This window comes from Pleurodeles waltl, chromosome 8 (genome assembly GCF_031143425.1).
Source record: "Pleurodeles waltl isolate 20211129_DDA chromosome 8, aPleWal1.hap1.20221129, whole genome shotgun sequence".
Lineage (NCBI taxonomy): Eukaryota > Metazoa > Chordata > Amphibia > Caudata > Salamandridae > Pleurodeles > Pleurodeles waltl.
The window spans coordinates 1493565457-1493581653 of NC_090447.1; the positions used below are offsets into that span (position 1 = coordinate 1493565457).

At 47.9% G+C, this 16197-nt stretch overlaps 1 protein-coding gene across 2 annotated transcripts in view; it reads right to left on the minus strand.

The window, feature by feature from the left end:
• The window catches only part of POLQ (DNA polymerase theta), a 367236-nt gene that overhangs the window by 201809 nt on the left and 149230 nt on the right, over positions 1–16197 (minus strand). For both annotated transcript variants that reach the window (XM_069202712.1, XM_069202711.1), the window contains exons 15-16: positions 14699–14823; positions 1531–1774 (exon numbers count right to left, since the gene is read on the minus strand). In XM_069202712.1, coding sequence (XP_069058813.1) covers positions 1531–1774; positions 14699–14823 — 369 coding nt within the window. The remainder of the gene's footprint in view (positions 1–1530; positions 1775–14698; positions 14824–16197) is intronic.

Sequence of the window (16197 nt, forward strand, 5' to 3'; positions counted from 1 at the left end):
ACTAGTATCCCAGGAAGTTTTGGGAGTGCAGGAAGCACCACCATAAAAATAAAGTGTGACCTTACACCAGATCAACTTAAAGCAAAGCACAGTGGTCTGAATACATATCACAGGACGTCTGACCAGAGAGGGACTTCTGTGCGTATGCTGTGGTCTTGCAAACATATTAAAGCCTTTTGAAATAAAATTACAGATTCTATACAGTACTCCCACCAGGCCACTTGGCACTGCTGGTTGGCTATTAGAGAAAAATGCCAATTTCCTTTTAAGACTTGTGAGTCGCTTATTAGCCCACATGCTCCCAGCTGCCAGACTCATGATCACTCAGGTTTTGAATTTCCATGATCTCCCCTCCTGGAAGCTACAGTGAAACTCCTTGTGGTGGACAAAGACATGGCACTTATGCGCAATGAAGAAATTAACAGCCATCATTCATGATAGAATAAAGAAATGCAACAACACTTTGATGCCGTTCAGAACTTGTGTCCTGAAAATGTAACATGGGTCAGGTGGGCAGCTTCTAGCTTGCAGACTGGGGGGTCTGGTCTGCTTAGACAAATGTCCTCACCAATCCACAAACTTGAGGACTGAGATTTAGAGGCGTTCATGCCTCGAGGCATTAGGCTGCCCTTATCCCATCGAGGATATTCAGTATGCTTTGATGTAATGCTCTCATTTTTGTTTATGATACTCTTTTTTGCCTCTTCATACTGCATATGTAAAATTCATTATCTTATGTATTATAACCCTCAGCAACTCTCCCTTGAATGAAAACCTATACCTAAAGTTGTTGGAAATAAAAAAAAGTCACGCCTTTTAGTACCAGCAGTAAAATAATGAACATTGAATATTTGTGGGCGCTAATGTTTCTCTATGTGACTTTGTGTAGTAGAGGGTTTGAGATGAGGGAAAATCTTCAGGGGAATCCATGATTATCAGACGCTAAGATTAAGTGAAGTCCGCGAAAGGGCCGAGGACCCATTCATTATCGAAAGAACACCAGCATGTGGTGTGGGGATCAAACTCCGGGCACTGTGAGCTTGATGAGTGAAGGTCAGATTCTGAAACATTTCTTCTGTCGGACTCTCATTCCTTCAATCTAGAGACATGTGGAGTAAGCACAGGAGTAACAGCAAGTGCAGAAACCTGGAGAGTATGAATAAATGTCTGCAAAAAGAAACCCAGAGGAAAGGTGGACCCAGAGTAAAAGACAAGAGAGGGGACTGCACCAGCTGTACACAAATCATCAATGACCTTTCCGGCTTGAGAAAAGAAAGTGAGCTAGAAGATGTAGACTGTGTACTGTGGGAGGGAGCTCAGAAGCAGGGCATAGAGGAAAGGATCTGGGACCAGGCTGAACAAAAGCTGTCACAAACAGGATGAAATGGTGGGGGGAACCTTAGATCAAACCAGTTGGCTTGAATAATTATTATTCCACACAGACAAAACTAAATGTAAAAGGAAGAAAGACACTAAACAGTTTGCCTCCTGAAGTGGAAATATGCAGATATATTCTATGTGCCTCCTCACCTCTTGAAGGGTACAGCATTCTTTATGGCAGCTTCCACTTCAGAAACATCACCTCTGGCGAGATCAGCCACGTTGATGAAGCCAGCATTGTAAAGCGCCCTCGCTCGCTGAGCGTTCAGCAGGTACACCCGCACAAGGTCACAGAGCTCTCTCTGCACACCAAACGTGAGACGACTTTGGAACTGAGACAGCAGCAACTCCATGTTGTGCCAGCCCAGACGATTGCTGAACACAGTCACCATGCCTGCAGAAACGATTGATTGCATAAGTCATCTACAACATAAGCTCCATTTAGAGTGACATTCACAAATTATGCACGGTCTACCTTCATGAAATTTAGGTTTCCCCACTCAAATAACTGCTAACCCTCAACAGAAGGAGATGTGAGTTTGTACCTACCTTCAAATTGAGTCAACCTAACAAATTAAATGAGACTCTAGGTGTGTTATGCTGTCAATCATGATAGTACCAAAAGAACAAGTTGCTTACCTTTGGTAGCACTTTTTCTGGTGAATACAGTATTTACCTGCAGATTCCTCATCTTTCGAATACTCTGTGTGCCAGCATTCCACGGAATCTTTCTTGAAAGTTCTCCCACGTCGATAAGGGCTTCAGAATCTTCACACCTCCGCAGCTCACCAGACCCATTAGAAGCCCCGTTAACGTGCTGTCAGTTTCCACCCATTTTTTATTGTGCCTTCGAAGCAAACGGGTGGAACGAACCCAGTTATGTTATTACAGGTCATAGAACCTTAAACAAAGTATGTTAAAAAAAAAAAATCATAATACATACAAAAACATAAACGAAACTCTTTTCGGTATATGCAGACAAGCAACAGGGAGGTGTGGGGGTCAGTGTGGACTCCACAGGTAGATACTGTATCCACCGAATGATTAGTAACCTGTTCTTCTGATGAATACATCTACCTGCAGATGCCTCACCTTTTGATAGAATACCTAAGCAGTCCCAAAGTTTGATGTGGGTGCATGTCTGCTTATACCAAAAAATCCTGCAAAACAGAATGAGCGAAGTGACCAACCCTCCTCACTTGGGAGTCTACATAATACTGCTTTGCAAACGTGTGAAAGGAGGCCCAAGTCGCTGCCTTACAAATATCTGTCACAGGTACTCCTCGAGCAAAAGCCAACGGGGAAGATTTAGCTCTAGTAGAATGAGCATGAATACCAACTGGAAGTTCGTTGAATGCCATGACGTAGCAGATCTTAACGCAAAGGATGATCCATCTTGACAAAGCACTTTTGTGGATTGCCTTTTATTTTGCCAGCATATCACACAAAAAGCTGGTCATCCAGCTAGAAGTCACGTGTTCTGTCATATGAAAACTGACAGCCCTTTTAGGGTCCAAACTATGAAGCCTTTCCTCCTCTTTAGATGGATGGGGAAGAGGATAGAAAGTGGGAAGGATGATGGACTGACCTAAATGGAAGGGAGTAACCACTTTCGGCAAGAAGGCAGCCCCGGTTCTCAGCCCCAACTTATCAGGGAAGAAAGTTGCACATGGAGGCTTTACACTTAAGGAATTAACTGGCAATCTCGCCTCACAAATGTTATGTCAATAAGAAAAAAGTAAGAAGTCACAAAGGACAACTATATAAAGGTTCATAGGGAGAACATATTAAATAAGTAAGAGCTAAATCAAGATCCCATTCAAGCACAATGAATGGAGTGGGAGGAAATCTATTGGTAAGTCCTTTAAGAAATCTTAACACTATGAGACTTAGGGCCTGATTAGATCTCGTGGATGGAATACTCTGTCACAAACGTGACGGATATCCCATCCGCTGTGTTACAATCTGCAGGATTATAATGGGATCGTAGTACAGCGTACGGGATATCTGACACGTCAGTGGTGGAGTATTCCCCCCGCCATGATCTAAATCAGGCCCTTAAACCAAGAAGGCTGATCTGTTAAACAAATAAATGCAGAAAGGGCAGACAAATATCCCTTAGTCGTGGCAACTGCACAGCCTTGCTGCACCAAAGAAACAGCAAAATGTAAAATATCTGATAAATGCACCTTTATAGTCTCATCACTACACCAGTGAACAAACTTTGATAATCTACCAGCATAAACTGATTTAGGGGAGTCTCTTCTGGAAGACAAAAAACATCTACTACATCAGTAAGAAGTGAAAATGAGCTCAGGTTGCCTCGTTCAATCTCCGGTGCAGGCTCTGGAGGTGAAGGGGCGGAACCTGCCCCTGTGACTGCGAGAGAAGATTTGCCCCAAGGAGGAGACGGAGCAGAGGGTACAGTGAGAGATGAAGAAGGTCTGAGTAAAATGCCCTTTGCGGCCAATGCTGGGCTAATAGTAGGTCCTGGGCCCGGTCTAAGCAAACCTTCAACACTCGAGAAACCAAGGGTATTCAGGGAAATGTGTAAAGCAGCTGGGATCCCCAGTATAATAGAAACACATCCTCTAATGCCCCCTGCACAGGATACTCCAGGACAGTGCGCATTCTCCCAAGTGGCAAAAATATTCTATCAGAGGAGTCCTCTATAACCAAAAAATTTGAAGAACTACTTGCGTATGGAGACGCCATTTGTGATCGGCTGAAAAATGCCAACTGATGCTGTCCGCACGCACGTTGAGAACTCCACCCAGATGATTTGCCATCACACAAATCTGATGACCCTGAGCTTAGGACGAGAGTCGAAGAGCCTCTCTGCAGACAAGATACTACCCTACTCCCCCTTGCTTGTTGAAATACCATATGGCGGGAGTATTAGCTGTCAAGACTTTTATTAACTGACCGCAAAGGAAAGCCAGACGTATTTCCTGCAATTCCAACAGATTGATGCAAAACACCTGTTCCTCTGGAGACAGAAGTGTTTTGACCTCCAGATCCCCCAGATGAGCTCCCCACCATAAGGTGAATACATCCGTTATCACTGTGGCCCCTGGAGGGGGAGGGTGAAACGACTTCCCTTCAGACAGATTGCCAGAAGCTCCACCATTGCAGATCCACTGCAGCGTCTCTGGAGATCTTGACAGTTGTTTTGAGGTCCCCGTTGTGCTGAAACCACTGCCTGTGGAAGTACTACTGGGGGGCCCTCACGTGGCAGCGTGCATGGTTGGCTATCAGAATGCAGGAGGCTGACAGACCTAGCAGGCACATAACCTTCAGGACTCTAATCATGGCTGCATTCTGAAACATCAGCGTCATAGCTTGACTGTCCAGAATCCCCTGAGAAGGAGGGAAGGCTCGACTCACCATTATGTCCAATATTGAGCCTATAAACAGAGTGCGCTGAGACAGCTCTAGGCGAGATCTGGGTTTGTGATTAAAAAAACACAGGTTGAACAACCACCAAGTCGTTAACCGCAACTGACGCAACACCAACTCCGTAGCCTTGGCTTTGATGAGCCAATCATCCATGTAAAGGAATACTGATAGTCTGAACCTTCTTAAGGAGCTGCGACCACCGTCATCACCTTCAATCAATCAATCAATCAATCACATTTATAAAGCGCGCTACTCACCCATAAGGGTCTCAAGGCGCTGGGGGGGAGGGGGTCAGTGCTCGAAGAGCCAGGTCTTGAGCTGCCTTCTGAAGGGGAGGTGTTCGGGTATGGCGCGAAGGTGACTGGGCAGGGAGTTCCAGGTCTTCGCTGCCAGAAAAGAGAAGGATTTTCCTCCGGCGGTGGTTTTGCGGATGCGGGGAACGGCTGCCAAGGCCTGACCGGTGGAGCGCAGAGTGCGCGGAGGAGTGTAGAAGGAGACGCAGGAGTTGATGAGTTTGGGTCCGAGGTTGTAGAGGGCTTTGTGTGCGTGGGTGAGGAGTCTGAAGGTGATCCTCTTGTTGACCGGGAGCCAATGGAGTTTTCTCAGGTGTCCGGAGATGTGGTGGTGGCGAGGTATGTCCAGGATGAGTCGTGCTGCAGCGTTCTGGATCCGTTGAAGTTTCCTCTGCAGCTTGATGGTGATGCCGGCGTACAGAGTGTTCCCGTAGTCCAGGCGGCTGGTGACGAGGGCGTGGGTGACGGTCTTCCTGGTGTCGATGGGGATCCAGGAAGGATCTTGCGGAGCATGCGGAGGGTGTTGAAGCACGCTGAGGTCACCGAGTTGACCTGTCTGGTCATCGAGAGGGAGGAGTCCAGGATGAAGCCGAGGTTGCGTGCGTGGTTGGTTGGTTGGGGAGTGCTGCCTAGGGCGGGGGGCCACCAGGAGTCGTCCCATGCGGAGGGGGTAGGGCCGAGGATGAGGACCTCCGTTTTATCTGTGTTCAGTTTCAGTCGGCTGTCTGTCATCCAGGTCGCTACTTTCTTCATGCCATTGTGCAGTCTGGTCCTTGCTGATGTGGGGTTGTTGGTGAGGGATAAGATGAGCTGGGTGTCGTCGGCGCAGGATATGATGTCGAGTCCGTGTTTGCATGCGATGTTTGCCAGGGGGGTCATGTAGACGTTGAATAGGGTGGGGCTGAGGGAGGATCCTTGGGGTACGCCGCAGATGATCTCCGTGGCTGCGGATCTGAAGGGGGGGAGGCGGACTCTCTGGGTCCTTCCGGAGAGGAAGGAGATGACCCATTCCAGGGCCTTGCCTCTGATGCCGGCGCTGCAGAGGCGGTCTATCAGGGTGCGGTGGCAGACCGTGTCGAAGGCTGCAGAGAGATCCAGGAGAATGAGGGCCACGGTTTCACCCTTGTCGGTCAGGGCTCGGATGTCATCCGTGGCTGCGATGAGGGCGGTTTCGGTGCTGTGGTTGGCCCTGAATCCGAACTGAGTGGAGTCGAGGGAGTCGGAGGTTTCCAGGGCGGCGGTGAGTTGAGCGTTGACGATTTTCTCAATCACTTTGGCGGGGAACGGTAGGAGGGAGATAGGCCGGAAGTTTTTGAGTTCGGTGGGGTCTGCTGTAGGTTTCTTTAAGAGGGCGTTGAGTTCTGCGTGTTTCCAGCTTTCAGGGAAGGTAGCGGTGGTGAGGGAGGCGTTGATGACGTCTCGGAGGTGGGGTGCGATGATGTTGTCGGCCTTGTTGTAAATGTGGTGAGGACAGGGGTCGGAGGGTGATCCCGAGTGGATCGAGTTCATGACGCGGGTGGTTTCCTCGGTGGTGGTAGGGTTCCAGGCGAGGATGGTGGAGATGTCGTTTGCGGCTTCCGGGGGCGGGTTCATGTTGGTGGTCGTGAAGCTGTTGTAGATGTCGGCGATCTTACGGTGGAAGAAGGTCGCGAGGGAGTCGCAGAGGTCCTGTGAGGGAGGGATGGGGTTGGTTTCTGCGTCCGGGTTGGAGAGCTCTTTGACGATGCCAAATAGTTCCTTGAGTTGTGGGCGTTGTTGTCAAGTCTGTTCTGGTAGGCTGTTTTTCGTGCGGTGCGGAGGCGTTGGTGGTGTTGGCGGGTGGTGTCCTTGAGAGCTGTCAGGTTTTCCTCTGTCGGGTTGAGGCGCCATGTCTTCTCGCGGAGACGGCATTCTTTCTTGGAGTTTTTGAGTTCGGTGGTGAACCAGGAGTTTTTCTTGTGGTTGTTGGTGTTGGTTTGGGTCTTCAGAGGGGCCAGGAGGTTGGCGCAGTCGGAGATCCAGTTGGTGAGGTTGTTGGCGGCCTCGTTGGGGTTGCTGGTGCTGGTGGGTTGGTTCAGGGAGAGCGTTGCTGCGAGTTGTTCTGTGGTGATTCGGTTCCAGTGTCTTTTTGGTGGTTGCCGGGTGTGGTGATGCACGGTGGTTTTCTTGAAGCTGAAGTGGACGCAGCTGTGGTCCGACCATGTGAGTTCGGTGGTGTGGCTGAAGGTGATGTGTTTGCTTGAGGAGAAGATGGGGTCGAGCGTGTGTCCGGCGTAGTGGGTGGGGGTGTTGACCAGTTGTTTCAGTCCCAGGTTGGCGAGGTTGTCTAGAACGGCGGTGGTGTTGTTGTCGGTGTGGTTCTCCAGGTGAAAGTTGAGGTCTCCTAGGAGGATGTAGTCGGTGGATGAGAGTGCGTGGGGGTTGACGAAGTCTGCGATGTCTTCGCTGAACTTGGTGCGGGGTCCTGGTGGTCTGTACATGAGGGTGCCTCTTAGGGTTGTCTTGGGGTCGATGTGGATCGCGAAGTGGAGGTGTTCGGCGTCGGGAAGTGAGTTGCCGGTGTGGGTTGAGATGCTGATGGAGCTTTTGTGTGCGATGGCGATGCCTCCTCCGGTGCGGTTGAAGCGGTCTCTCCGGATGATTTTGTAGCCGTCGGGGATGGCTATGGCGATGTCGGGTGCCGAGGAGGGGTTCATCCAGGTCTCGGTGAGGAAGGCGATGTCTGGGTTCGTTGAGTTGATGAGGTTCCACAGTTCGATGGCGTGCCTGTGGACGGAGCGGGTGTTGACCAGGATGCATTCGAGGTTGCTTCCGGGGGCGTCGTTCTTGGTGGTGGCGGTGTGGGTCCGTAGGCAGGTGAAGCGGCAGTTGCTGCAGGTGAAGGGTCCGTGGGTTCGTTTCGGGGTGGCGCGGTAGCAGCCCGGCGCGCGGCCGGGGTTGAGGTTGGCGAGGGTGGCGGAGTCATAGGTCAAGCGGGGGGTGCGGGGGGCAGGGGTTCGGGCGCTGGGCACGGTCCGGGCGCAGACGGGCTTGCCTTAGGCGTGTCCGCTGCGCGTCCTCGCAGCGGCCGCCATTTAAGGGGTAGGTGGGGAGGCGGGGTCAGCTGGGAGGCGGGCGGGCAGGGGAGCTGGAAGCGGGAAAAAAGAGCGGCAAAAAAGAGCGGCAAAAGACGGCGGGAAAAGCGCGGTAGGAGCGGCGGGAAAAAGCGGCAAGACGGCGAAAAGGGAACAAGAGCCTACTAAAATCTACTAAAAAGGAGGGGCTGAGAGGGGAGGACGGCGCACGGCACTCGGGGGCACACGCACGGGATACAAGGAGAGAAAAGGGATTTTTAGTCAGCACAAGCACAAGCACTCGGGGTACACGGGCAAGAAGGGGGGAGCACACTCACAGGAGAGGAAGGCAGTCAGGGACTGGAGGCGCTGCGTGAGCAGGGGAGCGACCTACCCGAGGGTCAGACCTTCGTGAAGACTTGAGGTGCAGAAGTAAGACCAAATGGGAGGACTGCAAACTGATGGTGTTGAGACGCCACTGTGAAGAGGAGGTATTTCCTGTGCAACTGCCGTATAGCGATATGGAAGTATGCATCCTTCAAGTTGATTGAAACCATGCAGTCTTCTCACTCCAGCGCGAGAAGCACCTGAGCTAGGGTCAGCATTTTGAACTTTTCCTGTCTGAAAAACCAGTTCAAAATCCTGAGTTCTAGGATCGGATGCAAACGTCTGTCCTTCTTGGGAATTAGGAAATAATGTGAATAACATCCCTGACCCAGTTACTGCTTTGGAATCAACTCCACTGCACCCTTTTAAAGCATGGTTTGAGCTGGAGATGGTATGCAGAAATGTAAATTTGATGGGGCGAGAAAGGTGGGGGACATTTTTGGAAGGGATGGGCGTACCCATCTTCCACAATATCTAATACGCACACATCCGATCCTATGGATCTCCACTGTTGTAGAAACTGGGACACCCGTCCTCACACCAGTAAAGCATGCTCATTGATGGGAAAACTAGGGCTGCTTTCCTGCATTGTGGGTGGAAGAGGATGACGAGGAAGAAGTGGGAAGGGGAACTGCTTGGTGGTTAACCCTCCCACGCCCCTTATAACTTCTATGAAGTGGGTTGACTGACTTCTGTTACTGGTGTTACTTCTGCCGGCCATGAAAACATAAGCTTCTGGCAAAGTCACGAAACTTCCTAAACTGCCTATAATCCTTGGCTAGGACTGAAGAGCCAGGCAGAGAGGTGTTGCTTTACTTTCTTTAAAGCTCCCCAAGTCAAAATCAGTTTTTGCACCTAAATGTCTAGCCCCATCGAGGGGAAGTCCATTAAGGCACTCTGCACATCTTGGGAAAATCAACAGACTCTCAACCAACCATGCCTTCTAGTGGTTATTGACGTGCCCATCACTCTAGCCACTGAGTCAGCAGTATCTAGACCCAACTGGATGACCTGATGGACTGCAGCCTGTCCATCGTTCAGAAGTTTGGTAAAGTGTCCCGGAACATCCTGTGGTAGCTTTGGAACCACAGATTTAGCAGAGTCCAATAAAGCATGAATGTAACGTCCCCACAAGCGTGTTGCGTTCATGTACTTCAATGCCATGCTGCCAGATGAAAACACTTTATTTGGTAACTCCTCTATCTTTTTTAATTTCCTATCAGCTGGGGCTGAAGAAAAAGATCCAGGTGTAAGCTCTGAATAGGAAGATTGTACCACCGAAACTCTCAGGAACTGGCTTATACCTCCTTGCAACTGTCCGAGAAACCACAGAGGAAGACATAGGTTTCTGCCAAATTTCTAGAATTGGCTCATTCAAAGCCTCATTAAAAGGAAACAAGGGTTCTGAAGATAAAGTAGAATGCAGCACCTCAGTAGGTAGGTTAGATGTAAGCTCAGTGGATAGGAGAGGAAAATCCAACATGCCAGCAGCCTTTCAAATGACTGAATGGTAAAATGTGACTTCCGGTGGAGGAATACCTCAGGGCTACAATGACGCCTATGCCAGTGATGTGTCTAAACCGCTTGCGCCTCTGGTAAACCCTCAAAGTCTGGATCCAGAGACCTAATCTCACCATCTTCCACTTCTGGGGGACCTTTTTTACCAAAGAAATATTGCTCCTCTTTCAGACATCTCTGAGCCTCCCTTCGAGACCTATGCCTTGATTTCAATAAGGGCATTGGTGATGCGGTCAATGGTGTCGAAGATTTTGGCAATGGCACAGGTGATGTCAGCACCTGCTTCAGAGAGGCCTGAAAAGGCACCACAGTTGAAACATGCAACACCGGAACGGATTCAGCCGACACCGGAGAAGGCACCACAGGTGCCGGTGACATCTGCGGAACAACGACTGTGGATGGATGTAGAACAGCTGCCTGAGAATAAATTCCGACCAGCCTGAGGTCCTCATCTTCGGCTCCACACCCTCCATATGGGACGACTCCTCGTGGCCTGCAACACTGGGAACCGCACCAACACCCACCGACCATATACGCAACCTGGGATTCATCCTGGACTCTTCACTATCTATGAACCAGCAAGTCAACGCCATCTCCTCCTCCTGCGTCAACACTCTCCACATGCTTTGGAAGATCGACAAATGGATCCCCACTGAAACCAGAAGAACGGTCACACAAGCCCTCGTAAGCTGCAAACTGGACTACGACAATGCCCTCTACACAGGAACCACGGACAAACTCCAGAAAAGACTGCAGCGCATCCAGAACGCCTCCGCATGCCTCATCCTGGACATCTCCCGCCACTGCCACATCACAGCCCACATGAGAGACCTACACTGGCTCCCTGTCAACCAGAGAATCACGTTCAAACTCCTCACCCATGCTCACAATGCACTACACAACACCGGAGCAGAATACCTCAGACAGCTCTCCTTCTACACCCCGACCCGACAGCTTTGCTCCGCCGACCTTGCCCTCGCCACCGTCCCACGCATCCACAGAACAACCACCGGCAGCAGATCGCTCTCGCACCTCGCCGCCAAGGCGTGGAACACTCTTCCCACCCACCTCCTTACCTTCAGGAGACAGCTCAAGACCTGGCTGTTCGAGCAGTAGGAGCCCCCCCTTCAGTGCCCTGAGACCCTCACGGGTGAATAGTGCGCTTTACAAATTCCCTGACTGATTGATTGATTGATGGGGTCGACTGCCTTAGCGCCGGAGTCCGCCAGAAAACCTGGGCACTGGCATAAAAGGTGCGTGCTGATAATGCACCAGAAATCCTCCCAAGGAATACAAGAGCAGACCCATGGGGCCCACAGGTGCACCAGATGGAATCAACACCCTATTGAAAATGCTAAACATAGCATTAAGAAAATTAGAAGCGTCCACTCCCGGAGCAGGGAAGGATGGATACTGCTGCTCCTGTTGGGGTGGAGGCACTGGATCCATAAATGGCGTTGGATCAGGATGTCTAGATGAAGTTGGTGGTGGCTTTGGACTTGGAGGCGAAACCGGAAAATCCACTGGCGACGGCAACAGTTACTTCACCTCGTTCTACCTGTGATGCCTGACGTGGAGATACCATCTTCGGTAACACGTCTCTTGAAGAACAACACTGGGAACCATGATGCCGCTTCTTCTTGTGCTTCCTTCTCAAATACTTTGAAAAATGGGGAGATGGTGACTTTGAACGAGGACAAGACTTCTCATGCCCTTTCTTCTCATGTCTCACCTTGGCCATGAAAAGCGTTGCCTCCCTTTCTTTCAGTGCCTAAGGGTTCCTCTTCTGGCATGATGAACAAGTTTCAACATCGTGGTCTGAACTTAGACACCAAAGACAAATATCGTCTGACCCTCACACTCCTTACAGGGGTAAAACCCAGACTTCCTTGGTGGAGACATATTTCCCGAAACAATGTTGCAATTCGGGAAAAACATTAAGAGACTTCTACCATTCCCTAATGGAAAGTAACGGAAACCTGTTATGTGTCGAAGGTGCAGGAAAAAGGGAACGGACATCAGTATGCTGACGAGGGCTTGTTATGGCTCCAGTGACGTCACGTGATGTCACACGCAGAGTCGTGAAGATTCCAAAGCTCTTGTCAAACAGGGAGAGCTTTCAATAACATTTCTGTGGAATGCTGGCACTTAAAGAGTATTCAAAAAGCGAGGAATCTGTAGGTAGATGTACCGATAAGAAACAGCCATGTGGTCAAGGTAGGTCAGTTCCCAAAATAGTGCTATTTAGCAATGGTTCGCTTTAGTTGTGTTGCATGCAGGCAGCTGCCGTCATACAATGGCATTGCATTCCATGGAGGAATTACACCTGAACTCAGTTGTCTTATCAACAGCAATTATGGTTTGATGACTTGTGAAGATGAGTGCCAGACACTTAGGGAAGACATACTAGGATATAAGGTCACTATTTAGGGCTGCCAAACAGCAGTGACATCTCTTACAAAATGAAGACGCAGCTTCCTTCAAAACCAACAAACTCAATTGTGAGAAGCTGAAGCAGCCATAAAAGGTCAAGATGCTACATTCACGGGTGCTGCATTGTCACACGGTACTCTGCCTCAGTTTTTTTCTTAACCTAATTTTTATTAGCAGTATATTCAGTGCGACATCTACACATTAGGCAGTCTGAGAGTACCCAAACTCTAGGGATTAGAGTTCACATAAGCAAACCGTATTCTGTCTGGTGGCCCACAACTTAATCCATGCAACCAAGGGTGATGTTGAACTGTATGAAGTTCATCTTTGTAGGCACCACCTCCTCCAATGTGCACCGTACTGTGGCTCAAGCAGGGGAGCCAGACTTTCAGAAGGGATTACTGCGAGAAAAAGGGGGAGGGAGGGCAAGGGACTAAAGGGCACATCTGCCATGTTGGCCACCTCCCACTGCCTCAGTTCTTGGACCTATGAGTATAGTATAAAGTAGGTTTCAGTACCACATCCATCCAGCTGATCAATGGTCACCTGTACCTTAATGCGTTTGAACTGCTACATAATACTGAGGATAAGGCATATTTCCTGTGACAGGACCTTGTAGGTCAAGCATGACCTGTTGTCTTTTCTTTTATGGCAAACACCCTTAAATGTGGCAAGAAATACACAGAAAAGGACAGCTTCTTGAGGTTGCTGATCCAATTTCTACCGACAGACCACTTCAGGGCATCAAGTACCTGATGCAATTGGCCCGGGAAATTATTGGTGCCAGTTATTACAGTGCATTTAAAAGTCAGCTGACCTTAAAAAGGTCACCTTGGACTCATCCTTCTCGGTGTGCTTTTGTACAACATCCTTGAAGTTTTGTGTGCCAGATGTGCTCGTTCACATTATCCGGAGTCAGTGACAGGTTTTGGCTGCCTGCAAAGTGCCAGTGTAGTTTAGATCTATATGTGGTGTGTGTCTACGGGAAAAGTTCACTTCATGTTTTACATTTTCAAAAAGGAAAAAAAGAAAATAATGTTAAAGATTCAATCTAGCTCCATATACGTTTTGAAGCGATATACTTTTTTTTTAGTTTTTTTTTTTTTTTACATTTTATAACATTTTCCTACAAGATAAAAAAATAAAAAAACCATTGTCTATACTTTGAGATGTTCAAGACAATTATTCCTCTCTGTTAATGAAAACGTCTCCCACAATCCCGCACATGCACGGAGGTATTCTAACGATGCATTTGATAAATACATTCTTTATAGAGACCTGGAGCAAAATCTCAATATCTTTTTCTGACATGCCTTAAAGTCAGTTAGATATTCAGAAACATCAATGTGCAAATAGAATTTACAAAAAAGTAGTACACTCTTGTGTTTTTCCCTGCCACAAGTTGTTTTCCTTTCCGATGAAATGTATATCCCTAGCTGTTACTTACAGAAACAGTCATATTTCTCACTGCAGGTCTCAGTCTAGCACTCGAGTATGCTTTACATAGCCTATAACATTCACAATAGTGCACTGATACTTAAGTCTTTCCAATGAGTGTAACCAATCTGAGTTATCAGAAGAACAGATAAGGGGTGATTATGGCTGGTATGTGTTGTGTGCCACCTTCTAGAATTACTGGAATATACACAGCTTCTCCGCCAAAGAGGATGAGCCTAGTCACTGTCAAGAAAGACACTTATGTACCCATGCACTCTGCAGTGCACAGTTTCACAATGAATTATTCTCCTTTACCCCACAGTAAAACTAGAATAGCTACACAATTAACGTATACATAAGAAACAATACAAAAACAGCTAACAAACCACAGTGATCTAATAAACACAAGCTTATCTGTTCGCAAGTTTTCCAAAGTGTGTGACTCTTCCCAAGCATGGACATGGTCACAGGCATGTGCATCTTTACACGCATGCACATTTCACAAGTTCATTAATTATAAATATATAAAACTCAGACCTCTCACTTAGGGCTGAAAAGGAAACCTAGAGCTGTCCTGGAAGATATGGTAACGCCTGTGACTTCTGTGCCAAACACACATAGGGAGTAAGCGACTTCATTTGAAGCATGTGCAGATTGCTAGGCCTTCTTTCAAGATCATTTGAAAAAATGGGCCCAAATCTAGCATTTAGCCTCCAGGGTCTTGTATGTTACTCAGAATGTTCTTCATCTGCACTGTACGAGACTGCTGGAAAACATACGCTGCCCATCACTAGGTCATAAAGTTTAAGAAGGACCCACCGGCATAAGTGGCTGCAGACTGCTGCAAAGACTGGAGCTGGCCACGACAGCACCCATACTTCTGTGTCACCTCCTTCAGGGGCGTCTCACTGATTAATTCCAGTAAAACAAGGCTGGTGAAAAATCTGTAAGAGCAAGAAAGATCTCAGTGGCATAGCAAAGTCCTAGTGAGTGATGTGACAGTGTTAGTTTAGGGAGGACATACAATATAAGAATTTCAATAAATTCACTCATGCACCTTACTTGAAACTGGCAGAAAGGGGGACTAACCAGAGGATACTCTACAAACAACTTGATGTTAGCTGAATCAGGCGGAAGGGAGCGCTAACCAGAGGATACTCTACAAATAACGATGTTAGCTGAGTCAGTCAGAGAGGGGACTAACTAGAGGTTACTCTACAAACAACTTGATGATAGCTAAATCAGGTAGAAAGGGGGAGGGGCTAACCAGAGGTTACTCTAGAAACAACCTGAAGTCCTCTGAATCAGGCAGAGGGCTACGAAGAGGGTACGCTAGAAATTATTTGTTGTTAGCTGAATCAGGTAGAAAGGGGCTAACTAGAAGTTACTCTAGAAACAACTTGATGTTAGCTGAATGAGGCAGAAGGGGGAGAAACAAGAGCATAGTCTAGAAACTAGTTGTTACCTGAAACAAGTGGGGAGGGCTAAGAAGAGGTTACTCTAGAAACAACTTGAGGTTACCTGAATCAAGTAAAAAGGAGGGGACTAACCAGAATTTACTCTAGAAACAACTTGATGTTATCAGAATCAGCAGAAAATGGGCTAAGAAGAGGTTAGTCTAAAAACAACTGGATAGAGTCTAACGAAACAAAAATCATTGCTCGCTAGTACAAGCGTTGTCCCACAAAGTCCTTATGCACCACACATCTTGTTATTGCTAAAACTACTAAACATCCTATATCCTAGTATAGTACGGTGTATATATGCCGAGTTTGGAACAACATGTTGGACATGGTGGGACTAGAGCAGTCGTCCAAAATCTTTTCAGTCTTTGTACTGTGTTTAGAGATAAGGAGAACCTCTATACCTGCTGTCAGTTAAGAATCAAGTTGCAATGTGTCCAAATTGAAGATATGAAAAATATTTTTGGGGCTACATTTTGGATCTTTGCCAGCCCAACAAATCATATTAGAAAATGCTAGGATCAGAACAAACATGTTTAAGCATTCTGTGTAGACAATCAATGTGACCAGTGTGAATTGTTTTTTTATGCCCATGAGTGAAGTTACCATCCAAAGTTCCAATCTGAAGCCGCATGATCTAATCCTTGTCTAATAATGAAAACCCAGTGCTGTTCTGCTTCACTATCCAAGTTTACTTCATTCAGTCTAGTTTCTAATATCAGCATTTGTATAGCTCCCTTATGCCGATTGTGTGGGCTCGCAGCACTCTGGGCTGTCTAAGGTTGTGGAGTGGGTGAGTCTGACAATTCTTAGACTCTTCATTGATCAGGGCACGGTTATAAGACATTGTTGTAC